The sequence below is a fragment of the Calidris pugnax genome, unplaced genomic scaffold, assembly GCF_001431845.1.
Source record: "Calidris pugnax isolate Ruff unplaced genomic scaffold, ASM143184v1 scaffold270, whole genome shotgun sequence".
NCBI classification, from domain to species: domain Eukaryota; kingdom Metazoa; phylum Chordata; class Aves; order Charadriiformes; family Scolopacidae; genus Calidris; species Calidris pugnax.
This window is the reverse complement of record NW_015091277.1, coordinates 551,985-578,632: the sequence shown is the minus strand read 5'-3', so window position 1 is coordinate 578,632 and position 26,648 is coordinate 551,985. Positions and strand designations below refer to the sequence as shown.

The following is a 26,648-nucleotide window of genomic DNA, read 5'->3' as shown; positions in this document are numbered from 1 at the left end:
CTGCTGTTGATGAAGCTTCTTGGACTGATGACATCGTGTGTATAGTTTGGGATGAGGATGTTTTAAAAGGCCTCCTGGAAATGGCCTTTGGGATGAAAGCCATGAGCCCAAACAAACACTTCTTCTGTGTTTGTTTTTTTAAACTATAGGAGTTGGAAAAGAAATTAGAAAAACTGTTACAAGGTCATACATTGAGCTGAAGTGTAAACCTCTGATAGCTTAAGTGTATGGCACAGAAATTGCTCAAAAGCTGTCTTCCCTTGGGATCATTATTCTTTAATGTAAAGTTTCAGTGTATCTGACTTCAAAGGAAGGCGAGTGATTGCTCTGGAGAAGGAACAGACAACAAGCAGCTTCTTTGCTCTGAAAGTAACTCTGCAGCCTCAGATCAGCCACTAAAGCGTCTTTTATGTCAGAGAAATTAAATCCTCACAAGACACTGAATCTGCCACACAGGACCAGCCACACCAAAGCAGCTCAGTGACCTTTGAGCACACGGGATCCATCACACCCACCCGCCTCAAAGTGGCCGTTCCCGACTCACTCACTTGAGACTACATTGAAAGTCCAGGGAAATCAACCAGAAGATGCTTCCTGATTTCAGTGGACTGTACATCAAGGCCAGAAGCTGGTGGCTCACCACTGAACAAGCTCTGGGTCTGCAAGTTGCTGCAAGAACCATCTACCAAGCAAGAAGCAAAAATCCTAAGTTTCTGTATGGGTATGGTCATGAAATACCCTCTGCCACATTGCCAGAAGTCCCTGAAGGGAATTTATCATCTCTGAATTCTGCTTGAATTAAATTCCTTGCCTTTATTGCACCTGCATTTTCATCTTGCAAAGCTGGTATTTTGATTTCCCCACTTCATCTGATGTGTAATGGTTGTACTTTCCACCCCAGAAGTGGTTGCATTTTTTGCCGATGGGCAAAGTAAATCCTTCTGTGGAATATTTGTAGAGCTCTTTAAGTCCGTTTGAATGGAAAGCCTCTGCAGGATGATCTGTTATTGAGTATGAAAGCTAAGCATACATAAGGAGAAGGAAAAAGACAATATATACATTGGCTGGGAGCCCAGTGGCTGTGAAGCCTTCCCAGGACAGCATTTGCACCAAAACCTTGTATTCTCATCGCCTATAAGTGCCTCCAGGATGATAAAATGTCATTATATCTGACTGTCAAGACTTTCTTGATCTTTGACTTCTTTGGTATTGTTTGTAGGTCATGACATTTGAACTGGCCCTTCACAGATGAAACCTGTACATCCATTTAGAAAGAATTTGTTGGAAGGGACATCCAGACCCTCTGACATGACAGGGAGGGACAATGGATGTGTATTACGGTTGCTGCTGCTGTACAACCTATTTGATGAAATATCTGCCAACCACTACCTCCAACTGGTCACACCAGACACCTATATGGTGCTTCCTAATCCTCCTTTTATTCATTGAACCAGGCAGGTCTCAAGACATTCAGGAGCCCAGTCACTTGGTCATGGATAAAGCAGTGGTCAGGATGGAAGCTGATGGCTCTTCATGCTCTGTTGGCATTATGGGCTTGAGGTGGAAAAGCTCGTCTGACAGCAGAGAAAACTGGCAACAGCTTGATGGCAGCTATTGGTGTCTGTGGCCAAACCTAGTCAGAGAATTTCATATTTGGAGAATGGAGCTGGTTTTCCCAAAACTCATGGTTTCAGCTCAGGGTGGGAGACCAGAAATAGATGTCAGTCCAGTTCTTCCTGATGCCAGACTTGGAGAAGTTTATGAGACAGCAATGTTTGTATTAAGAAACCAACATTAAGGGTGGTTTTGGGATGCCACACGATGAGAATATGAGATTTTGGCACAGAGGCTAATACTTGGCTCTGTGAAACACAACTGGAGGGCCATCCTGTGCTGTGTAATCTCTATCAGAGCACAACAGAAAGCACAGAGCAAAGGCAGGAGCTCTTTGGGGAAAAACTCCCAATGTGGGATCAGCTGGCAAGGGTGGATCAGATCTGGGAGAAACCAGGGAACCTGTAAATGATCAAACCATGGATGGGGTTCAGATTCCCACCAGGCTTCTTTTATAGCCTGTTAAAATATCCTCACCCCCAAGTCCCCAGGCCCAGAAGAAAAGATAACCACAGAGCAGAGAGGAGAAAGCTCTGCATCAGCGTTTTTCTTCCTGCCTTTTCAGCTGCAAAAGGTGGTCCCCTGAACCCCTGGCAGAAGTAGGCAGGAAATTGCCCATTTTCGTGATGGTCTGGATTTTCCTTTAGAGGGAGAAAAACCTCATTTAACTGAGCTGTCGCCAAATAGCACCGTTTTCCCCAGGATCCTTTTGCAGCACGAAGCTAAGAAGGATTTGCACTGTAGAAATTCATTTGTTATTCCATGTGGTACCGCTGCCTGGGATAAATTGACAAAATATTTATCCAGAGGGTAACGCATCCAATTCTGCTCCGTGCCTCCTCCTCGTACAAGGCTCTTCCAGTCTGGGTTAGTGGTTTCTCAGCATTTCTACCTGGCATTTCCCCAAAATGCTTTTGATTTTTTCTCATGGAGTTGCTGGCAGGCACCTCGTGAGGGCAGCATGTCCTCTCTTTTCTCTTTTTTCCATCTCTTTCGTTAGACTCAGCTCTGCTTAAACAGACTGAATCAAAAAAAGCTGCGCACACACTACCAGTGGCACAATTCCGCTTCTACTACTTTAATTAACGAGGGTCTCAAAACAAGCTGGTGACATCCCACCTCTTGACATGCTGGTGCTATAAAAAATATTGCTTGCCCTGCTTCGCAGATGGGGAAAAAGCAGCCAATAAACCCATGTAACATGCTCAGGCTGGCAATTGAGGAAGGAATAAATCACTGCAGGCGGCCTGCACCCAACTGCAATGACTTTTCCATAAATTCAGTCAACCTGCTCTAGTGGGAGGTGTCTCTGCCCATGGCAGGGGGGTTGGAACTAGATGATGTCTAAGGTCCCTTCCAACCCAAACCATTCTATAATTCTATGATACCCTTTTCCTCCAGTTCTGTTTGCTGGAGGGAGTGCTCTGATTTGAAGCAAAGGGGACAAAATAGGAGAGAAACTATGTAAATGCATGAAGAAGAAGAGGTGACAGTGGAAAGTTGCCTCTTCCAGCCTGTAAGGAGGCCCAAACAGGTACAAAAACAGGTTGAAAGGCCCCCAAGCTACTTTCCCTTTTTAACAGGAGAGTTTGTGCACCAAAACAGGAAGATGGGAAGAGAAATGGAACAGGTTGCCCAGAGAAGCTGTGGCTGCCCCATCTCTGGAGGTGTTCAAAGCCAGGTTGGAGGGGGCTTGGAGCAACCTGGTCTGGTGGGAGGTGTCCCTGCCCAGGGCAGGGAGGTTGGAACTGGATGACATTTGAGGTCCCTTCCAACTATAACCATTCTATGATTCTATGAAATGCATCTGTCAGGAAGAGGCAAACAAAAGAGTGCAAGAAGACTGAAACGAGAAAGGGCTGATACAGCCCAGGGTGGAGAAAGGGACAGGACTCTTATCAGGGCTCTTGCCGGTACAATGAGGAATGTTAGGAGTACAGGGAGGTCTTAAAACACTGGAAAAGTGCAAATCCACTCGATATCAAGAAAACCAGCAGCAGAGGAAGGGGAGGTTGCTGAGCTAAAGGCAAGACAGGTCCATGGGAAAACAAAGATGCCCATTTCTCAAAAGAGACTGTAAGAACAGCTTTATCAGGGCTGATCTATCATGGGCTGGAGCCTACCTCTTGTTCTGGCCAAGGGAAGACACCTGGGCAAGAAGGGAAAAATACAGCGATACCATCCTGACACTGCCCCAGCAACGCAGCGTGGTCACTGCTGAGTTAGAGGTGATAACTTTACCTTCTATTAATGTTTAGGTAATTTTACAATTAGGTAATTTTACAATTTCTTTTGTTCTGGATACCGTGTGCGTCAAATACAGGTCCTCCTCAAGAAGACTCTATATTACATAGGCAAGGGCATAAGCAGAAAAATACAGGTGCAGGAGAAGGTACCTACCTACAGAAGGACACCCGCAGTGAGTCTTTCACTAAATCAATCGAAATCATTAAACACACCGCAAGCCAAAGATGATTTTTAGAATCATAGAATGGTTCGGGTTGGAAGAGACCTTAAAGATCATTGAGTTCCAACCCCCCCTGCCACGGGCAAGGACACCTCCTGCTAGACCAGGTTGCTCAAAGTAAACAATTTTACTTTAGGTGAGCCTCTTAGTCCTATGCTACTTAGACTGGCAAGAGAAGGGAAAACCAACTGCAGGGAAAAGCTTGGAAGGAGTCATTTTTCCACAAGCTCAAATCAGAAGGGCGTTTAAAACTTACGTGAGGCTACCAGCATCACGTCCTGGGCTGGTATTTTGAGCACAAGAAGGGATGCAAGGAAAATTCCCCTTTTACAGACGGGTGGGAAGTAGGTGGAAAGAGTGATATTTAGTGGCAATCTCATGTTAGACCTTAACTAAGGGGATTTCCAGCACAGCCAAGAGTTTTGGGCAGAGTTGGTCCCACCTTGCAGTATTGACAGCTACAGGACATCCATTGGTGCAGCTTTTTGCAGGAACAGATCCTTATTTGAGATAACTCCCTCCCCTCCTCTGCTTCAGGGGCATGTGCAAGCAGCAGCTGGGCTTTGATATCAAACTTGATCATGGAAAACATCACTTGGAAAAAGCTCTGCGAGAACTGGCCTCCTCCAGGTTGTGCCAAGGGTGGTTTCTACTGACTCATCTGGTGACAAACTGTCAAAAGTGGCTTGGGCAGAGCATTCATGGCTTTTCTTGCTGTGCATTTCTAGATGAGTCACTGGAAACCCACCCTTAATGTTTGCTAGGAGAAAAGAGAGAACCAAATCAAGAGAGAGAACCTAGGGGCAAGGAGAAGGGGAAGTGAGCAACACACCAGGTTTATCTTCTGGAGTCACTGGAAACCCACCCTTAATGTTTGCTAGGAGAAAAGAGAGAACCAAATCAAGAGAGAGAACCTAGGGGGGAGGAGAAGGGGAAGAGACAATACACCGGGTTTATCTTCTGGGGCAGGAGACTTCCAAACTCTGCCAGCAAAGCCTGAAAAAGGGCAAAGAATAAATTTGGCTTTCTCCTTGAAGGAGGGCAGTGTCAGCCTGTGAAAGTCAGCCAGCAGTGATGGACCACTTCCACAGCTCACAGGCCAACCCCAGCCCAAGAGAGAACAGGTTAAACCCTCACTCGTTACTAAGAGCCTGCATGAACTTTAGAGCAACATGTGTTATTTCTGGAGCACTTTGCACCCCCAGTTATAGATGGACAAGAGCTGGCCAGGACCAGGGATGGAATCCAACTCTTTGTCTGCCAGGCAGCAACAAAACCCAATGTAATTTGCTGAAAGGAGCAATAGGGCATGAACTTTCTGTACCTGCTCAGTAAAGGAGGTCTAAAGATCGAGCTCCTTAAACCCTCACAGGCAAAACCTGCCCTTAAACCACAAAGATTTGCTTAGCCTACCCTGGGTATCCCAGGCAGGGACAGTGCAGATGACAGAATGGTAGAGGTTGGAAGGGACCTCTGGAGATCATCCAGTCCAACCCCCTGCCAGAGCAGGTCCCACAGGAATGTGTCTGGGCAGGTTTTGACTATCTCCAGCAAAGGAGACTCCACCACCTCTCTGGGCAGCCTCTTCCAGGGCTCTGCCACCCTCAAAGTGAAGGAGTTCCCCCTCATGTTTAGGTGGAACTTCTTACGTACAAGTTTGTGCCCATCACCTCTTATCCCTGGGCCCCACTGAAAAAGACTGGCCCCATCCTCTTGACACCCACCCTTTAAGAATTTCTAGATGTTGATCCAATCCCCCCTCAGTCTTCTCTTCTCTAGACTAAAAAGACCCAAGTCTCTCAGTCTTTCCTTGTAGGCGAGATGCTCCAGGCCCCTCATCATCTTTGTTGTCCTCTGCTGTACCCTCTCCAGCAGTTCCCTGTCCTTGAACCAGGGTGCCCAGAACTGGACACAGTACTCCACAAGTACTGATCTCCACAAGTAGATCCACACAAGTGTGGATATATTTTTGGACAAATAGCCCAGTTTTCTCCCCCCAAAAAAGCCAAGGGAGAGCTTCAATCCCACAAGCAATTGCTGTGACATGAACCCATCCACAGAGCACTGCAAACACCAAAGAGACCAAAGCAGCCCACCATTTTTGCCCAAGTTTATTTCTAGAAATTTGTACAAAAATTGATACTCTGTAATACAATAGTCTATCAGATATGACAGATGAACGTTTTTGTCTTTAGAGGCAAGATTCCAGGAATGTGAAGTACCGTCCTCTTGCGTGGAAGAAAGGCACATTTTGGAGCTCAAAATACACTCAACTGAACCGTTGAAAAAAGGCAGGTCAGACATGCAAGTAGTGCAATGTTTCAGGTTTATACATAAACACATTGTACTCTGAAGAAATCTCACTACAAGCAGTGTTAACATCCACGTAAACATTTTATAAACACTTTAAAAAAAGTCACTCACTTTAGATCCTATGCGTGGAAAGGCTACTCCTTTACATTCACTGGACGGAATATTTAAAAGCCATCTTTGGGCAGAAGTTGCTCCTAGCTTTCCCCAAATGCTTTTGGGATCCAAAACGCTTGCATGAGTAGTTCCCACTGCGTTTACCCCCTATGGGCTACCCTAAAGGGTCTGCGACACCAGGGCCACACAATTGCACCATCCCATCACTCCTAGAACTCATCCATGGAGTTTGGTGGCTATGAAGGAGTCCCATATTTCCAGCGAGCAGCACCTGGGACGGACCTGCTTCTAAAGTGACATTCAAAATACAAAGTGGTGAAGCCATCAAAGCATCCACTTCACTATGGATTGAGGACCACCGGACTCATCTCCTTTGGTTGCCTGCACCGTCCACGGCAGGTGCCACACCAGGGGGAGGTTTGGCAGCCTTGTCTGTGCTATCAGAAGGGGCTTTTTCCAAAGCAGAAATGCCCTTGTGCTACGTAAGCGTGTCTCGACACGGCTCTTGTGCAACACGCCTGTAATGCTGCTGTCCCAGTCAAGTCAAACCTGCTGCTTTTTCGACTGAAAACCAGATGGATCCTACTCTCCCAAAATAGCTTCTGTTAGTGGGTACAGTAGCTGCAGGAATGCTTCTAATCCACTGCTGGCAATTCAGCAGCATTATTATACAGCAGATTACAGAGGCAATCATTTCCCCCATCCACATCCTCACAGCAATGGGGAGTTGTGCTTTTTTTTTTGGATAGAAAGACATCTGTAACGGGATTTATCCAAAGTAAAGCCTTTTTTTTTTTAATTATCATTATTTTTAAAAAGTGGTCTAGCAATACTTTAAACACTTTCTTTCAAAGACACAGACACCCACACATGCTTTCAAGTACACGATGACAGCTTGGACTCCTGGAGAAGACGTGCTGATTCTGAGAGAAGGAGGTGCTGCTGAGCCAGTCCCTTCAGTTGACTTCCAAGACCTCAGTCTCTGGCAGGCCAAATTTGCTTTTATACTTGTCAAAGAGTTTGATCAGGGCGTCCACGTATATGCTGTGGTAGAAGTCCACTTCCTTCTGGGAGGGATTATCGATTTTGGGGATGGTGATGGGCTCCCCAACTGATGAAAAAGGGAAAGATCCATATTAGGTTGAATGCTCTGTACAGCCTGGAGATTTGTCCTCTATGGCCACAGCTACTTGAATGCTCTGTACAGCCTGGAGATTTGTCTTCTATGACCACAGCTACACCAATTCAGCACATCCATCCCAGCATAGCACAGCTTTTCTAGCATTCTAGAATTCTTCATTCAGCCATTCTAGCAGAGGTTTGTACAGCTACACCAATTCAGCACATCCATCCCAGCATAGCACAGCTTGCCATTCTAGCAGAGGTTTACCCAGTTCCTCCCAGTTTTGCTAGGCTTTTGTCGCCATTTTAGCTACACAAGCACCAACAGTGACTGGGAAGTCCCACTTGCTTCTGTTTACAGCAGAGTGATAAATCCCTCCTCAACTAATAGGAACCAAGACTAAAAGCTGCAGTTCTTGTGTATTCCCCTAAACACAGTGCAGAAGCAGAAAAAAACCCACTTTTTCCTCTCCCTCAAAGCCCATCTGCTTTGGGTTGAAAGACTCTACGACAAATTTTAGGCTTGGCTTTAAAACTCAGCTATCAGACAGCATCACACTGCCAGTCCTGGGAGTGGGTGGGACAGACTGCTTCTGACTTTAGCCATCCAAGACCCAAGAAGGTAGCAGCTACAGCATTCCCCACCCCCTCCCAAAAAAAAGCTCACTTGCAAAACTGTCTGGCAGTAGAGCACAATGGAAGGCTTGTAGCCTCTGGAAACTCTTCTAGCTCATTCCCAGATGTGCTGGAAGGTTTTATATAGAAGGGAAAATAGAGCTTTATATTCGAGACTCCAAGACCAAGCTGGAGTAGGTGTATGGCATAGATTCAGGTATGCTACTAACTAAAGAAGCACAAAGCATGTTTGTACCAAGACCTTACCAACAGTAGTGATGGGCTTGGAGTAAGGTAACAAGCCCCAGGTGTTGGAGGAGAAGAGGCCTCGGCCGTGAAAGATGCACGGAGCAAAGCCAATGTGCTTCTGAAACTTCTTCTGAACCCATCTTCCCCAGGAACCCTCCTCGAAGATCACCTGCTTGTACACTTCGTTCTCCCCAAAGGAGTAGACAGGAACCAAGTCCGCACTAGAAAGTTGGAAAGAGGTTAGGACCCCACACCCCTGGTCTGCGGTCGATACTACAGCACCACACTCACTGCCCTGCACTCTTTTCAGGCTACACATTCGCAGATTTTATTGGCCAGAGCTTTGTCTGCAGCACAAGGTGCTGATAGAAGTCAGCCAACACATGACATATTGTAGATATACTTTTAAGGCATGCAAGAGGACTGTTGGGCAACGGGCCCATGAAACACTACCCAGTCAGGCACTGCTTCTTGGGGAGGGACTCTTTGTCAGGGTATGTAGTGATAGGATGAGGGGGAATGGTTTTAAATTGAAAGAGAGGAGATTTAGATTAGATATTAGGGAGAAATTATTTACTGTGAGGGTGGTGAGACACTGGAACAGGTTGCCCAGAGAAGCTGTGGCTGCCCCATCCCTGGAGGGGTTCAAGGCCAGGCTGGACAAGGCTTTGAGCAGCCTGGTCTGGTGGGAGGTGTCCCTGTTCACGGCATGGGGTTGGAATTTGGTGGTCTTTAAGGTCCCTTCCAACTCTAAGTATTCTATGATTTTATATGTTCTCATCTTCCAACTCTAACCATTCTATGATTCTGTATATTCTCATATCTGGTTTTTGATGGACATCTCATTTCAGACACAAGGGATCCCTGGAGATTGCAGGGGCTGCATAGGTAGTGCCCCAGGCAGGATACCTGCCTCTCCGTAGCCTTGGAAGCCTCTTCCTACCCTGTCCCCTGCTCGATGCAGAAGGCAGAGGACAGACTTGGAAGCCTCTTCCTACCCTGTCCCCTGCTCAAGGCAGAAGGCAGAGGGCAGACTCATGTGTCTGATGCTCTGGATGGTCATCCACACAACACAGCAAGACCACAGAAAGGAAAATCCATCCAAGACATCACAGTATTGCTCTGGCCTTGAGGTCACCTCTTACCCGTGCCGTAGAGCCAGTTTCACAAATCCTTTCCGGTTTTTCAGCGTCACAGAGTTCTTCCCCGGGGTGCAGTTCAGGGACTCCGCTGCCCCTCCGACCACGATGATGATGGCATTGCCACTGCCATTCTTGGACAAGATGTAGTCGATGCTGTCACGGTTCACAGGACATATACCTGCATATCCAGGAGAGAGATATGAGGGTCAAGCTGCAAGATCAAGATGACCCTGAAGACACCAGCCATACAAAATGTTTGTGCCTTGGTTGCCTCCCTGTGGTCCTAGAGCTGTTTGAGCTGCAAGATCAAGATGACCCTGAAGACACCAGCCATACAAAATGTTTGTGCCTTGGTTGCCTCCCTGTGGTCCTAGAGCTGTTTGAGCTGGTTCCTCAACTAAACAAGCAGCTAATAGACCTGGACAGCACTAGATTTGGTCATAGACAAACTCCACCAACTCCATACTCTGAAATGAGTCCATACTCTGAGTTGAAAGCCTGGAAAGGTCTTTCCTTCTGCCCCACACTAGAAGGGACAGGACTGCACTACCAGTCACAGCACTTCAGCTTTACAAAGCAATCCCTGCCTTAAAACATCAGGCCTCACTCCAAGGATCTCACCATTCAGCCCAGTCAAAGAGAGACCCTTTAATTTTAATTCCATTGCTCTAAAAAATGCTAAGTTTGACTCTCTACTCCTGAAACTCATGCTTTAATCCTACAGTTGTTGCCAGAGCTTGCTCATGCCTCACATTTTTGGCCAGGATCAGCCAAGGAGAAGGGGGATGCCATCATTTACATTCCCATCCATCTCTGAGCTGCGTTGGGTACTTCAGGTCATTGCACTGGGAAGGGCAGTATTACACAATTTAATTTTAGAAGCTGATTCTGCATATCTCATGGTAGTCATCGCTCGAACCAAGAACTAAAATGATGAATGGGTCCTGTGGAATTACACAGGGTGAGTCTGCAAGCCTTCATGTGTGTCCAGGCATCAAGGTCACCACCAGTCCCAGCTCCAGACCACCTCGCGTAAGACAGATCAGCTGGATTTGATGATGAAAAACCTAATTTCTTCCACCTTTCTTCCAGCTGCCATGCTTGCTGCTCCTTAGGACAGTCAGAAGCTTTCTTACTTCTCCTGTTCTCCCTATCAAGGCTCAGTCTGGCTTCACACCCCACTAACAGGGCGGCACAGATTTATGCTCAACCATTTCACACTTGTAGGCAGAAGGAGATTACTACTGCTCACAGCACTGAAATTCTTCCTCCAGGAAATGCAATGAGACATGCAGACAAGCAGCAATTGCAGAATCACGCTCTTTAGCCAGAAAATCCTATATACTGTGTAAATGTGATATGTCCTTGTGCCCTGGAGGTTCCCTGCTGTAGCTCTAATGTCTAGTAAGCTATAAAACATTATAATACACAAGAATTGGTTGCAAACCAACTAAGTAGGTCTATTGATACAGTAATATTAGTTAGGATTTCACTTGAAGTGTTTCATCCACAAAATTAAGGATTGAGGGAACTATCAGCACTTCCCAAGTGATGTTAAAGCCTTTTTAGTGACATTCTTAAGTTCCAGTACAGGAAAAGCGAAGAGCAATGATGGCTTTCGGAAAGTTAACTTTGTCCAAGAGATCACAGCTCTGGTCTTGCTTAAATCCTAAAGTACAGAGGAAGCAGAATTTCCCCAGTGATTTAATTGTACTGCTAAGGGATAGCCAAGACAGCCATGGTGGTGTTAATGCCTACTCCCACCTTCTTTCCAAAAAGAGGGAAGCAGCTCTGCTTGGCCCCAAGATTTGTCTACTGGTCATCTTGAGGAGATTGAATATTTTTTTTTTTAAATATAAGAAGGGTAGCAATGCATGGAAACTTAAACAACACAAACTAGAAAGCAGTTTCCAACTTCTTGTGCACTGCTGTCCTGTGTAATTCACAAATCATGGGAATGACAGACTTCATTTGTCTACTGGTCATCTTGAGGAGATTGAACATGGTTTTGTTTTTTTTTAAATATAGGAAGGGTAGCAATGCATGGAAACTTAAGCAACACAAACTAGAAAGCAGTTCCCAACTTCTTGTGCACTGCTGTCCTGTCTAATTCATAAATTATGGGAATGACAGACTTCCTAGCAAGCCAGAGCCAAGTACAGCTACTCCTGTCCTCTCCCTAGCCATGAGTCAAGATGCAGCCAAAACACTATATTAAGATACCTATTTTATTTTAAAGTCATTTATTGGTGAATCTGTTCCAGTAACAGCAAACAGGGTATTAGACAGGTGTATTGGTACAGTAATATGAGTTAGGATTTCACTTGAAGTGTTTCATCCACAAAATTAAGGATTGAGGGAACTATCAGCACTTCCCAAGTGATGTTAAAGCCTTTTTAGTGACAGTCTCAAGTTCCAGTACAGGAAAAGTGAAGAGCAACGATGGCTTTCGGAAAGTTAACTTTGTCCAAGAGATCACAGCTCTGGTCTTGCTTAAATCCTGAAGTACAGAGGAAGCAGAATTTCCCCAGTGATTTAATTGTACTGCTAAGGGATAGCCAAGACAGCCATGGTGGTGTTAATGCCTACTCCCACCTTCTTTCCAAAAAGAGGGAAGCAGCTCTGCTTGGCCCCAAGATTTGTCTACTGGTCATCTTGAGGAGATTGAATATTTTTTTTTTTAAATATAAGAAGGGTAGCAATGCATGGAAACTTAAACAACACAAACTAGAAAGCAGTTTCCAACTTCTTGTGCACTGCTGTCCTGTGTAATTCACAAATCATGGGAATGACAGACTTCACACAGCAACTTCCACCTGGTGCAGGAAGATAGAAACCTGTTTGAGATACTGCCCTTCCTAGGCAGGGAAAACCACCTTTTTTTTTTTTTCCACCAAATCCAGTTAGTTTTCCTCTTGCTCACCAAATTAAGGCAGTAATCTTGGAAACAGTCAAACCTAGCAAGCCAGAGCCAAGTACAGCTACTCCTATCCTCTCCCTAGCCGTGAGTCAAGATGCAGCCAAAATGCTATATTAAGATAGCCATTTTCAAGTCATTTATTGGTGAATCTGTTCCAGTAACAGCAAACAGGGTATTAGACTGTTCAGTTCATGGTCTTCAAATGCTATTCCCTCATCTTTCTAACCGATGGGCATCCTCACTCTGAGGAGAAGCTCAGGCCATGCAGGAACACCGAGATCACAGCTCTGGTCTTGCTTAAATCCTAAAGTACAGAGGAAGCAGAATTTCCCCACTGATTTAACTGTACTGCTAAGGGACAGCCAAGACAGCCATGGTGGTGTTAATGCCTACTCCCACCTTCTTTCCAAAAAGAGGGAAGCAGCTCTGCTTGGCCCCAAGATTTGTCTACTGGTCATCTTGAGGAGATTGAATATTTTTTTTTTTAAATATAAGAAGGGTAGCAATGCATGGAAACTTAAACAACACAAACTAGAAAGCAGTTTCCAACTTCTTGTGCACTGCTGTCCTGTGTAATTCACAAATCATGGGAATGACAGACTTCACACAGCAACTTCCACCTGGTGCAGGAAGATAGAAACCTGTTTGAGATACTGCCCTTCCTAGGCAGGGAAAACCACCTTTTTTTTTTTTCCCACCAAATCCAGTTAGTTTTCCTCTTGCTCACCAAATTAAGGCAGTAATCTTGGAAACAGTCAAACCTAGCAAGCCAGAGCCAAGTACAGCTACTCCTGTCCTCTCCCTAGCCATGAGTCAAGATGCAGCCAAAACACTATATTAAGATACCTATTTTATTTTAAAGTCATTTATTGGTGAATCTGTTCCAGTAACAGCAAACAGGGTATTAGACTGTTCAGTTCATGGTCTTCAAATGCTATTTCCTCATCTTTCTAACCAACGGGCATCCTCACTCTGAAGAGAAGCTCAGGCCATGCAGGAACACTGTTCCTTGTGGCTGTCAACGCTGCTTTCTCTGCCCAGTCACAACCTACAAGCCCCCCATCGTTAAAATACTGGAATCCATTAGAACAGACCTATTAATGTCATTCAGCAAATTTCTATCACTGCCTGTGATCTGCCTGACCCATCTTCTCAGGGAAGGGACTCTTCAAACAGCTGAAACCATGCAGTGCCCCAGACTCTTTACTCCTGGCAGGCACCTAAAAACGTGGTTAGGTGAAGAGGGTGTCTGTCATCACCATAAGACCTAGATGCACAAGGGCTCATCTAGTACTGAGCCCATGAGCAGAGCTAGCCACAGTATTCATATTTCAAAGGCTAATGAATACTTTATATTTTCAGTTAGTGTGACTTCTTCATCTACCAGTACCTCCTAATGATAATGAGGATAACCTACTTCCATGTCTCCATCTTCCACTCCCACAAGTACAGATGCCAGGTATCTTTACCATGCCTTTGAACAACAGTATCCTTGAGTTAAGGACAAATGCAGAGGAGCAGGAGTCCCCACAGCCCAAACTAGTCACATTTATTCACTGCTTCCTCTTGACAACTGCATGAAGGCAACGTTTGTGTGATGCCACCAGAGAGAAGTGGTTATATGAGCTTCTGCCACAGCTTTTCATTTGAAAGAGAGAAAGACAGCTCAGAGGCAAGGGCATGAGTAGGAGGACAAAGTGCTCTTGAACTTACCACCAGACATTAAGTAGTCCCTCAAAATGGGCATCCTGAAATTCCCAGCCAGGGTTGCAAGGTATGGTCGGATCCCAGGGAATTTCTGGCTCACACCCGTGGCCTCTGTGCTGAAGTTGCAGAAGGCACCCAAGCCCATGATGCCATGTGGATGGTACCCAAAAATGTAATTCCTGGTGGTCAGCAGATTGTGGGTTTTCACCAGCTAGGAAAGAAAATAGCAAGCTCACATGAAGACATATTTTCAGGTAATAAAAAGGGTAGAAAAAAAAAGTCCCCAGCTTCTGTACCTTTTCCCACTAGGGAGAACAGCCCAAGGGTTGGGGGTATGAGCTGTCCTGGATTTCAGAGGCTGTGGTAAGAGCAGCCACTTTGACTCAGTTCCCCAAGCAGAGGGAGCAGAATAAACAGGCTGATCTTCCACACAAGACAAGCACCAGCCAAGCAGGAATAGGGGTTGGGTTGCAGTAGCCTGTGCCCTTTGTTTCTCTACTCCTCCCAAAGGGATTCTTGCAAGCCTCTTGCCCAAACCAACCAAGTTCTTCACGGCCCTATAGCCACAGCTACGCCTCCTTTCCAGGCCTTCTCTCAGCCCATTAGTGGCCCGTATCCCAGGGTGAGGGGGGAAAAGATGACAAATCAGTCTTCCATAAGAGAGGCAAGTTTGCTTAATACCTAAAAAAAAACGACCCAGCCACTTAACACGCCTGCTGGCCATACTCCAAGAGGGAAAGTGTGCAGAAGCGTGGCTTGCCACTGGAAACTATCCCTCCTTTCAAGAGGTCTACCTGCCAAAGGGCCAACAAGGCACTCAAGTGTCTTGCTGGCCACAGCAGTGCTCTGATTTCTGCAGGACACGCTCCGGGAGCGGTAATCATGTTGGTTTGGGGTTGTGCAATATTCCTAACTGTTTACTCATCTGTTTGCACAGCATGGACACTCCAAGAGCTGTCTCAGGCGTGCACAGCACAACCTATGCCCTACTACAGCTGCTGCCAGAGGCTGGTTTTGATGCTATAAGTAGCAGCAGCATCCCCTCCATCAGAGCATCTTCCCCTGGCAGCACACAATGAGTCTGAGTAAGCACACAACAGGGGTGCTGCATCACCCTGTAGAAGCAGGGATCAAATTCAGTCATTTTCAGGCTGCAATGGTGCCAGTTTTTGCAGGACCTACAAGCCCCAGTTGCACAACCTGGAGAAGGCTCCAGGGAGATGTTATAGCAGCTTTCCAGTACCTCAAGGGGGCTACAGGAAAGATGGGGAGGGACTCTTGATCAGGGAGGGGAACCATAGGAAAAGGGGTAGTGGATTTAAACTGAAAGAGGGGAGATTTAGATTAGAGACTAGGAAGAAATTCTTTCTTGTGAGGGTGGTGAGGCACTGGTCCAGGTTGCCCAGAGAAGCTGTGGCTGCCCCATCCCTGGAGGGGTTCAAGGCCAGGCTGGATGGGGCTTGAAGCAACCTGGTCTGGTGGGAGGTGTCCCTGCCCAGGGCAGGGGGTTGGAACTGGATGATCTTTAAGGTCCCTTCCAACCCAAACCATTCTATGATTCTATGAGACACTAAACAATGGCACCCCATCTCTCAAATTCTACACACGTAGGTTGCTCTGCGTCAGCTCCTATAGGGAAAAAAGGGCAGATTTTCAAGATGTCACATCAGCATTACATACCCCGCTGTGTTGGCCAAGAAGCGCTTTGGCAGAAGGCAAGCCAGTTCGTTTTGTTGAATCATGCTACAGGGAGCTGAAGTGCCATTGCGACACGCCGAAGCAGCGTGCCCAGAAATGTGATCCTCTCCTCCCCTTGTTCCCACCACTGTCCCTAGACAAGGCTCCAGCTCTCGTGCTATTTAAAACAGCAGCTGCATTACAGACGTGACACAGCAGTGGGTTCAGCAAGTTGACTTGCCAGGCTTTCTTCTAGCTTTGAGGTCACAAAGGGCTCCAGGAAGCATGTGGAGATGCTTGTGGCTGCAGCAGCTCCATAGAACCCCGCAACCTGCGTCACACCAAGTCATCCTTTCTCCCCTTTCCCTTCTTGCCCAATTAGAAGATGGCTTTGCTTACACTCCCCAGGGTGGGAGGACCCTACCTTGACCAGTGAGGACAAACAGGGCTCCTAGACTACAGACTGGAAACCACTCCTCAAGAAAGACTGGAGGGGGAAAAAAAAAAAGTACTGATACAGTAAGCAACGCCTCCATATGGAATCACAGAATGGTTTGGGTTGGAAGGGACCTTTAAAGGTCATCCAGTTCCAACCCCCCCAACACCTCCCACCAGACCAGGTTGCTCAAAGATCCATCCAACCTGCCCTTGAACCCCTCCAGGGATGGGGCAGCCACAGCTTCTCGGGGCAACCTGGGCCAGGCTCTCACCACCCTCACAGCAAAGAATTTCTTCCCCAGATCTCATCTCAATCTCCCCTCTTTCAGTTTAAAGCCACTACCCTCTTGTTATGGCTCCCTTCCCTGATCAAGAGTGCCCTCCCCATCTCTCTTGGACCCCCTTGAGGGACTGGAAGGAGCTTGAAGGTCTCCCAAGAGCCTTCTCTTCTTCAGGCTGAACCCCCCCAACTCTCTCAGCCTGTCCTCACAGCAGAGGGGCTCCAGCCCTTGAGTCATTTCTCAGTTCTTGCTCAGTTGCAGGAGAGACTCAAAGCCTGGTGGCTACAGACACATGTGGCTTGGCTGGACCAGTGGCAGACACTTCTCCTTAGTGTTCTTGTCAGAGCCAGGTGGAAGTTTCCAGACTTCAAGCCTCATCCTCCACCTGCACCGAGCACAGCTGCTTTAAAAGGAAGCTGCCTGAAACAGGGGGTTTGTCCTTGTCACTCTGGAGCACGCCAGCATTTGTGAGCTGAGCTTGGCAGAGCCACACATCTGCTCTCATACAGGAGACACGCGGTTCTCCTGCTGCCAGCCCTGGCAAGCACGCTGCTCCAGCCCCTCCACCACGTGGAAGGACACACAGTTCCCAGTGGAGCCCATCACTTGCATATCTCATATGAACCCCAGCCAAGCTGCTGCCTTATCGCTCTGTATTTGCTTTCCAAGACCTCCTGTTATGGAGGCACAGGGTTGGTGATACCCACCACTTGGACAAGTAGGGCAGGAACAAGGGAAGGGGAAAAATTTTTTACACTTGAAAGGATATTAAGCATTGGAACAAGCTGTCCAGGGTACTGGTGGAGTCACCAACCCTGGAAGAATTTCAAAGCCGGGCAGACGTGGTGCTGAGGGACATGGGTTAGTGGTCTTTTTGTCAGCATGAGGGACATGGGTTAGTGGTGGGTTTGTCAGCGATGGGTTGATGGTTGGGCTAGATGATCTAAAAGGTCCCTTCCAACCTGGATGATCCTGCAATTCTATGAATGTGCAGAGAACCAGCTCACCTGCACAGCCCACCCATGGCAAGGCAGAAGGGGAATATCTGAGCAGCACTGGAGACCCAAAGAGAATCAAATGCTCACGACAGGGATTTGCAGGTCTGAGAGCCAGCCTGGCATTCATCTATACGTGCTTTTCCCCATCAGTTTGTCTCACGCAGGCTGCCACTGCCCTCCACAGGTTGTCCCACAACAGTTGGGTCACAGAAGGTGAACTTATCCTCCTCTACCCAAGTCAAGCCAGGGCCACCAAAGACTGCCAGGCATCAGACAGGTTTGTGCACCTATCCACAAGCAGTCCAGGTCTTAGATCTGCTAATGCATAGACTCAGCCCAGGGTCTGACCTGTCAACACCAAAGGCAAAACCTTCATTGCTGCCTAAATTTAATCTAGGACCAGGAATTTCTGTGGTGCTGTAATCACTTATTTCTACTCTTGAGCAAGACCAAAGCCTTCCTTAGGAGGCCGATCACTCACAACTAGTTTTCTTGCACCTTTTCTCTTGACAAGCAAACACTGAGCTGCCTTATCAGGCTGCCCTAAGGAGTTTTTGTCAAATGACAGCTACAGCACTTTCGCAACTGTTCTGAACCTCCAACAGGTTTTTTTCCTTTTGCCTTCAAGGTCTTCTCCAGTCCCACACTGCTCCTCGAAGGCTCAGTGCTCCCCTGAGACAACAGAGCTGGATGACGACGTTGTTGGGGCTGAAGCTGGACCTTCACCCCACTGCACTAGCACTCCTGTTCCCAGCTGCTGTCTGAGACCAAACCAGTTTGAGCAGGAGCAAAGGTCCATCCATCTGATGTATTTCTTTAAACAGATCTGAGCCTGCCTACAGAAGCAATAAAGCAGAGCAGTTACGGTAAGAAAAACCTCGTGTTAATATTTGAGTGCCAGATACGCCCAAAGAACAGAACTGCCAATTTTAGTAAGTAGCATATTCCTGTGTGGAGAAAGGGGGGACTGCAGAGACACTGCTGCTCAGCACCAGGAGCCAGCAAAGGGCAGGATGAACACAAGTGGTCTAGTGACCACAAGTGACCACAGAAGCATGTAATATTTCTTTAAACAGATCTGAGCCTGCCTACAGAAGCAATAAAGCAGAGCAGTTACGGTAAGAAAAACCTCGTGTTAATATTTGAGTGCCAGATACGCCCAAAGAACAGAACTGCCAATTTTATTTGTGGGAACAGGATGAGTAAGTAGCACATTCCTGTGTGGAGAAAGGGGGACTGCAGAGACACTGCTGCTCAACACCAGGAGCCAGCAAATGGCAGGATGAACACAAGTGGTCTAGTGACCACAGAAGCATGTAGAAAGTCAGAGCTCATCCTGCAGGCTCCAAGCCAAGTAAACTTGCAAAACCACTGAATTCAAAACCACCAAACAATGGCAATTAGCTGCATCACACCCAGCAGCACGATGGAAGAAATGGTCTCACCTTCCCAGCAACGCAGGCCAAGACGCCTCCAGGCTCTCAAGATTACCACTAGACTACATCACACATAGGAAGCAAACGCCTCCGTTCCCATTCTGTCAGTCACCTACAACAGCTAAGGACAATTTAGGCTGCATCGGGAGCACTGGGTCCAGTTCTGGGCCCCCCAGTTCAAGAAGGACAGGGAACTACTGGAGACAGTCCAGCAGAAGCTATGAAGGTGATGAGGGACTGGAGCATCTCTCTGCTGAGGAAAAGCTGAGGGAACTGGGGCTGTTCAGCCTGGAGAAGACAGAGAAGATCTTAACACTTATAAATATCTAAAGGGCAGGTGGCAAAAGGGGTGGCTATAAATATCTAAAGGGCAGGTGGCAAAAGGTGGCAACTGAGGGATACTGAGGGATATGGTGTAGGGGAGGACTTTGTAGAGTAGGGTAGATGGTTGGACCCAATGATCCCAAGGGTCTCTTCCAACCTGGATGATTCTACGATTCTCTGAAAAGGATGGGGTCAGGCTCTTTTCAGTAGTGTCCAGTGACAGGACAATGAGGCTCTTTTCAGTAGTGTCCAGTGACAGGACGATGAACAAAAGGCACAAACTGGAGCACAGGAAATTCCACCTAAACATGAGGAGGAACTTCTTTCCTGTGAGGGTGGCAGAGCCCTGGAAGAGGCTTCCCAGAGAGGTGGAGGTGTCTCCTTCTCTGGAGACTGTGAGGGTGGCAAAGCCCTGGAAGAGGCTTCACAGAAAGGTGGAGTCTCCTTCTCTGGAGGTATTCAGGGTTCCTGTCCAACCTGCTCTGGGTGACCCTGCTGTGGCAGGGGGTTGGACTGGTGCCTTCCAACCCCTGCCATTCTGTGTGATTCTGTGAGAAGCTTTGCCAAGAAGCCAGACAATCCACAGAGGGCAAGACAAATGCTGCAAAAAAAATCATCACCATCTTGCAACCACCCCTGCTCTGGCACCCTTCAGGAGACCCAGAAGGTCTCACCACACACAGCTGAAATGCTCACTGCTTGACACAGGTGAGCCAAAGGTCTGCAGGCATTGCTATCTGAAGTGCTATCACCTGCAGAGATAAGCAGTAGCTGTGCTCACATGCTCTGGTGATGGCTTCTTTACACAAAGAAGACCTTTAGCTTGTGGCACTCCCCTTGTGACACCTTCAGATCAGCCGGATGTCCTGGAGGAGGGCCCCTGGGACCATGCCCTGCCTCTGCAGCACTGGGGTTGAGTCCAGACAGGCTCACAGCACCACACACACCTGCAAGAGCTCCAGCTTTACCTGGCACTTCACCAGGATTTAGCTCACTGGAAGCTTCCTCAGCTGCTCCATGCACTGCTTAGCTTAAAGCAAGGCCAGCCACTAAGCAGCAGACAAACTTAAGCTTCTAGTGCCCTAAAATAGCTTGTTACTGTCAGAGAAGCTGCACAAAGTCCTGGTGGATGTGGACAAGCTCTGCTCACGCTGAGGAATTGAGCCAGATTCAGGCTGGTTCTCAAATCCACCTGGTATTACAAAACATGACCTGGTATCTCCAGATACACATAAAATAGTCCTACTGGTGCTTCAGGCTAGGAGGTACTGCTGGCTCAGGTGGAGAAGCAGCATAATCATAATTAAAAAAATATGTCAAATCCAAGGCTACTCCTCATGAAGCTACACTGACAAAACAAGCCTGAGCCCTGCAGGTAGAGTTAAGGAGGAATGGAGCAGATCCAGCCACAAGTTCTGACGTACAGCCTCATCAGAAGTCAATACTGGTGGCATTTCAGCCTGGCCAGGCCCAGCCTGCACCCTCAGGACAAAGCTCACACCAGCTTGGTAGAAGGACACCTTGGCCTTCAGATCTGCAGCCACCAGGGAGCTTGCAAGGGCTGAGTTTAACAAGTGCCACTGGTAAGATCGTCACTGGTGTCATCTGCTCTTGTGGTTCTCATGGTACAGGATGAGGTGCAGCAGATGACTACCCCCAACAAACCACGAGCCAGGGAGACAAACAGAGCTCTGCTAAGGCGTCACACAGACCATTCAGGATGCAGTCAAGGGTAATTTTTGCAGACAGAAGATTTAAAGAAGTAGCTATCTCTAGATCAGCCTCCCTCTTGTCTGAAGACAGGTAAATAGTTTATCTTATAATGGTTTGGGTTAGAAGGGACCTTACAGATCTTGCAGTTCCAATCCCCTGCCCTGGGCAGGGAATCCTCCCACCAGACCAGGTTACTCGAAGACCTGTCCAACCTGGCCTTGAACCCCTCCAGGGATGGGGCAGCCACAGCTTCTCTGGGCAACCTGGGCCAGGCTCTCACCACCCCCACAGGAAAGAATTTCTCCTTGAGATCTCATCTCAATCTCCCCTCTTTCAGGTTAAGACCATTATTCCTCATCCTGTGGCCCCACTCCCCGATCAAGAGTCCCTCCTTAACTTTCCTGGAGCCCCTTTAAGGGACTGGAAGGGGCTCCAAGGTCTCCCCAGAGCCTTCTCTTCTCCAGGCTGAACCCCCCCAACTCTCTCAGCCTGTCCTCCCAGCAGAGGGGCTCCAGCCAAGGAGCTCCCATCCTCTTAGCAAGTTCAAACCTAAGTGGTTGGTAACACTCCTTACAAAAGATTACATTTGTGCTTCATCCTGTAACCTCAGTCCCAGAATTCGAACCACTTCACAGCCCCACGGTCCCTGTAGCAGGTTTTAATGACCACACAGGCAGCTGGCTGTTTCTCCATAGCAGGTGCAGGAGTTACCCCACAGCTGTCAGCCCTCATGCACTGCCCTTTGCATACCATTGACCAGCGGGCTCTGGTAAGCTTCACACAACTCTACCCCCTTAGTGACAAAGGAATTGCAGCCAGAAGGGGTTCTCACAAATGGACTGTGTGAATTAGCAAGTATTTACCTAAAAAACAGGAGAGACATTCAGTTTATCTAACCCATCTCATCTCTAACCCTACTTGAACAACCCAACTGTTTGACAAACCTAATACCCACAGTGGATCTGACCTGCATAGCTGATACAGAGCACGTTTCCATGAGGACAGGGGCTAAATACGCCATCAAAGGAGTGGTGAAACAAGGGGACCAGCTATTACTAGTGACCATCTTGAATCAAGTCCCCAGGAGAAAGATCTCAGGAAGAAATTTTTCACTCTGAGGGAGGTGTGACACTGGCCCAGGTTGCCCAGAGAAGCTGTGGCTGCCCCATCCCTGGAGGTGTTGAAGACCAGGCTGGATGGGGCTTGGAGCAACCTGGTCTAGTGGGAGGTGTCCTTGTCCATGGCAGGAGGTTGGACCTCAATACTTTAAGGTCCCTTCCAACCAAAACAAACCTGTCAAAAAGCCAAGGTTTGTTGCAGTACTGAGGACTTAGAGCTATAGTATGTTGTCTTCTAGTATCATCTTCAACACCAGAGCACGCTCTACTCTCCATCAGCTACAAGACCTGGGTTGACCAGCCACTTGCAGCCTGTGCAGCTGTAGTGTATTTTTCCCCACATATACCTACACTTGCCAAGAATTACCTGTTAATAGCAGCAAGAATGTGGGGAAAAAACATTCACCAGCAGCATGTTCAGACACCTTGACAATCCAAGCAACTTTTGCAAAGGGGGAATCCAGTCTATGCCACTTTGGCTTCTTGCTGGAATTGGATTCCTTACTGCCTTCTGAGGCTGGACTATCTTAGGGAAGGGTAGCTCATCAAAAGATCCCTCCCTTTTGCTCAGGCTGAATAAAACCTGCCAACAGCTTTACATAATAGTCCTTTCAGCTGCGCGTCCTTCCAAAGAGGATCAAGTTCCCTCCAAGCTGAATTTGGCCCTTTCTGCTTTCCAAGTCCTTCAGCTAATTCTGCAGTCCCCGGAGCAGACTGACAGCCCTGTCTCTCTGCAACACGCCTGAACTAGCAGGGAAAATACAAGGAGAAGGTGAGCAAGTTATAGCCTGGAGAACTGGAGCTATTCCTGCTGTTGGAAGTCCCTCCTTCCCCAAAACTAGACTTCAAAGCTGATATTATTGCTCCCAGTGAAATGGTAGGACTTTTGGTGCATGGAGTTCCCAACTAACCTTACCCAATACATTGCTTCCCTGGGGTGTAAGTGGAAAAAAGGCCAAGACTGAGCTAGATTTCCAAGAAGGGGACAGAGGCAGGGCTGGGCATAACACAGGGCTGCTGCAGCACAGAAGAAAAGTTGGAGAAATGGATAGGGAGCCTCACTGGTACAAGGCAGGCTGCCTCAAGAAGTCTGGTGATAAATCATTCTACAAGTCATGATACCATCACCCGTGATGCATTTCAGATTTTATAGCCACAGCTGCTCCAGGCAGTAGTATGGCAATGGTAAATAAGCCATGTCCTGCCTACAGTTCAGTGTCATGGATAGATTAGTGGAGCTACATCATCATCTCCACGGGGGTTATTACAAGCCGGTCTAAACCAGCTAAGTCTCAATAAATAGAGTTAAATTGTTACTTACTCTTATTGGAAAATAATCCCTGAAGTACCTCCATATAGCCCAGTTCCTCACCCATTGGGATCTTCTTCCCCCTGAAAAAAAAATATATTTTTTTTTTTTAAGCTTCTTTCCGCATGGATGCCCACCAAGAAGCTCAGAGAACTCCAGATAGTTTGCTGTCTCACTAGAGAAATCAGTTTTATTCCTGCATCTTTCACTAAAATCAGCTGGAACCATCCAAGCTTCAGGGTACTTCAAGCTAATTAAGGCCTGACAACCATTTCAGAGTAGGATCTAACTTAATACTCTGTTGTAGTTGGGCAATGGACAATTCAAGCTAGAGAGAGCACCAAGGTAACCTCAGATCCGTCTTTTGGGGAAGGAAAGTTAAAATCCTTGATGATATTCAGGATGAAAATCCTGAAAATGAATGACAAAATCCTCCAACTTGGTCTAGTGGGAGGTGTCCCTGCCCATGGCAGGGGGTTGGAACTCGATCTTTAAGGTCTCTTCCAACCCAAGCTGTTCTGTGATTCTATGATTTTAGCCGTCTGGAAGCAAATGAGGATTGTGTTAATTTGTCAAGGAAAGGAGCTGCCATCAAAGCTTGTTGCCATTGAGGTTGTGGGGTCTCAGAGCTGCTTTCTACAGGGTGTCCTCTGAACTAAAAAGTTTTTCTGCTTCACTTGTAGCAACACCAACTCCATAAAGGAGCCACATCTTAATAGTCACGCCACAATCTGAACTTTGCAAGAGCTGGAGAGGACAGCAAGGTCTTGAATCTTTATGTAGATCTCTCCGACCTGAGGAAAAACCTCAACCTTATAAAAATGTTGATAAAAACCAGCAGTGGCGTGATAATTAGTGAATGTTGTCTTGTGTTACCCTCAGCATCAATAAAACCTGCAGTCACTGCTTGTGCCAAAGGGCTGACATTTATATGCTTCACTGAATAAAGCTTTTGATCAGATTCAACCAAGTTCCACCAAGAAGAGAAGTCACCCACTATAAGGAAGTGCCCCTTTGTCTAAACAGGAGGACAGGGACACTTGAACAGCAAGGATCTATTCGGCAATATTTACCTTTCTTTGGTGTATTCCAGTCGAATACCAGCCAGGCTAAATATAGAGCACCAATCGCCCAGCAATCTGTGCACAGTATGTACATGAGGATTAAAGTGCAAGCAATACCTGGATAGGGCCAAGAAAGAGAAGAAAACAAGGTTGCATCAGGTTTTGGTCTGCATTTACACTTGCATTAAGAGCCCCTTGCCTTTTGACCCTTCTATACTGAACTTAGTCCCAATCTGATGTCATTAATCCTCAATCAAATCGGATTTAGCTAAAAATCCCTTATGTAGGGCTGAGACAGCTTCCTCCCAAGCTACCTGCTTTGGACTACCTCAATCTCCCCTCCCCTTCGTGGTTCCTCCAGGTCTCTCTTCTATAATATCTCCAGGTAGGGCAGCTCCTTCACCAGGCAAGAGTGAGACTTCACAAGCATCAAGATTTCTTTGTGGTCCACTCCAAGGGGTTTCTTCCACACGTTACACCAGCTCTACACCAGCCATCCCACCAGCGCTCCAGAGATCCCACCCACAAATGATGTTGCCATATTAGCACAAATGAAATTGAGCCCGAACAGCAAGGCTTGCTTGACTGACTGCAATCAGCATCTTTCTTCAGTTTAACTCTCAACAATCCTATTGAGTCCGAGACTTCTCATAACAGAATCACCCAGAGACAAACAGTCTTCACTATTTTACTAGTCTAAGAAACTTCTTGCCCATCTCTGGTACCTCCTGGAGGGAGGCCAAGCCAAGAGGAAGGCACTCCTGTTGCAATCAGTTGCATCAGCTATCAGTTGCTTCTAAGAAGTTTCTTCTCTGTGGACAGTCCCATGACTATGTCAGGTGAGATATGTCCAATTGCTTCAGTCCTATTTGTGTGGTAGACACAAACACAAGCTAAACATCGTTAGGTCTTTCCATAGTCCCCATGTTCTTCTAGGGCCAGGTAAAGTCATTTATTGCCAAAATATCAAGCTACCCAAGTGTGCTCTACAATTATCCACACGCCCCAGGAACTGTCCTGCCACCCTGCACATCCACTAATTAATACTTATCCAAAAGTTAACATTCTTGCATTAAAAGTCTTCCAGAATAAAAGGGAAAAAAACCTTTGCTTTCAGCCAAAAAACGTTACTTACCCATGATAAGGAAAGTGAGAACCCATTGCAGCACAGAGATAATTTGGAGTTGTTTTTCTACTTTGGATTTAGACAGCCAGAACAAATCCTGGAGAGCAGAAAGAATGCTCGATCCTGTGCCTAAGAATAAAATAGAAATAAAGTTACAGTCACCCACTGAGCAAAGATAATACTTTCATTTCAAACAGGAGGTTTTCAATCAATGTTCATTCATTGCGCTTTTAGAACAAGGCTGGTCAAAGGCCAGTATTTCCCATGGACTTCAGGCCTCCTGAAAAGGGAAAGGTTGCCATCCACAAACTTCCAGCTGTTTTGAGTATGGTGGAGGGGACTAATGGGTAACGTCAGTTCCTGCCTGAACAAGCCTCTATTCACCTGACCATGAAAGTGCAGAGGACATTGGCACATGGTCTAACACATGCCCCAGCTTCAAACTCTTGAGAGATATAATACTTTCATTTCAAACAGGAGGTTTTCAATCAATGTTCATTCATTGCGCTTTTAGAACAAGGCTGGTCAAAGGCCAGTATTTCCCATGGACTTCAGGCCTCCTGAAAAGGGAAAGGTTGCCATCCACAAACTTCCAGCTGTTTTGAGTATGGTGGAGGGGACTAATGGGTAACGTCAGTTCCTGCCTGAACAAGCCTCTATTCACCTGACCATGAAAGTGCAGAGGACATTGGCACATGGTCTAACACATGCCCCAGCTTCAAACTGTTGAGAGATTTGGGGGTGCTCAGCCTGGAGAAGAGAAGGCTCTGGGGAGACCTTAGAGCCCCTTCCAGTCCTTCAGGGGGGTCCAAGAGAGATGGGGAGGGACTCTTGATGAGGGAGGGGAGCCACAGGACAAGGGGGAATGGCTTCAAACAGAAAGATTTAGGTGAGATCTCAG

General features: G+C 47.1%; 1 protein-coding gene across 1 annotated transcript in view; it reads right to left on the bottom strand.

The window, feature by feature from the left end:
* Positions 1-6,176: 6,176 nt before the first annotated feature.
* The window catches only part of DGAT2 (diacylglycerol O-acyltransferase 2), a 29,271-nt gene continuing 8,799 nt past the window's right edge, over positions 6,177-26,648 (bottom strand). Inside the window, exons 2-8 of the mRNA XM_014960616.1 lie at positions 25,757-25,876; positions 24,631-24,738; positions 23,570-23,640; positions 14,270-14,474; positions 9,640-9,814; positions 8,513-8,715; positions 6,177-7,619 (exon numbers count right to left, since the gene is read on the bottom strand). Of these exons, the coding sequence (XP_014816102.1) occupies positions 7,465-7,619; positions 8,513-8,715; positions 9,640-9,814; positions 14,270-14,474; positions 23,570-23,640; positions 24,631-24,738; positions 25,757-25,876 (1,037 nt within the window). The 3' untranslated portion in view covers positions 6,177-7,464. The remainder of the gene's footprint in view (positions 7,620-8,512; positions 8,716-9,639; positions 9,815-14,269; positions 14,475-23,569; positions 23,641-24,630; positions 24,739-25,756; positions 25,877-26,648) is intronic.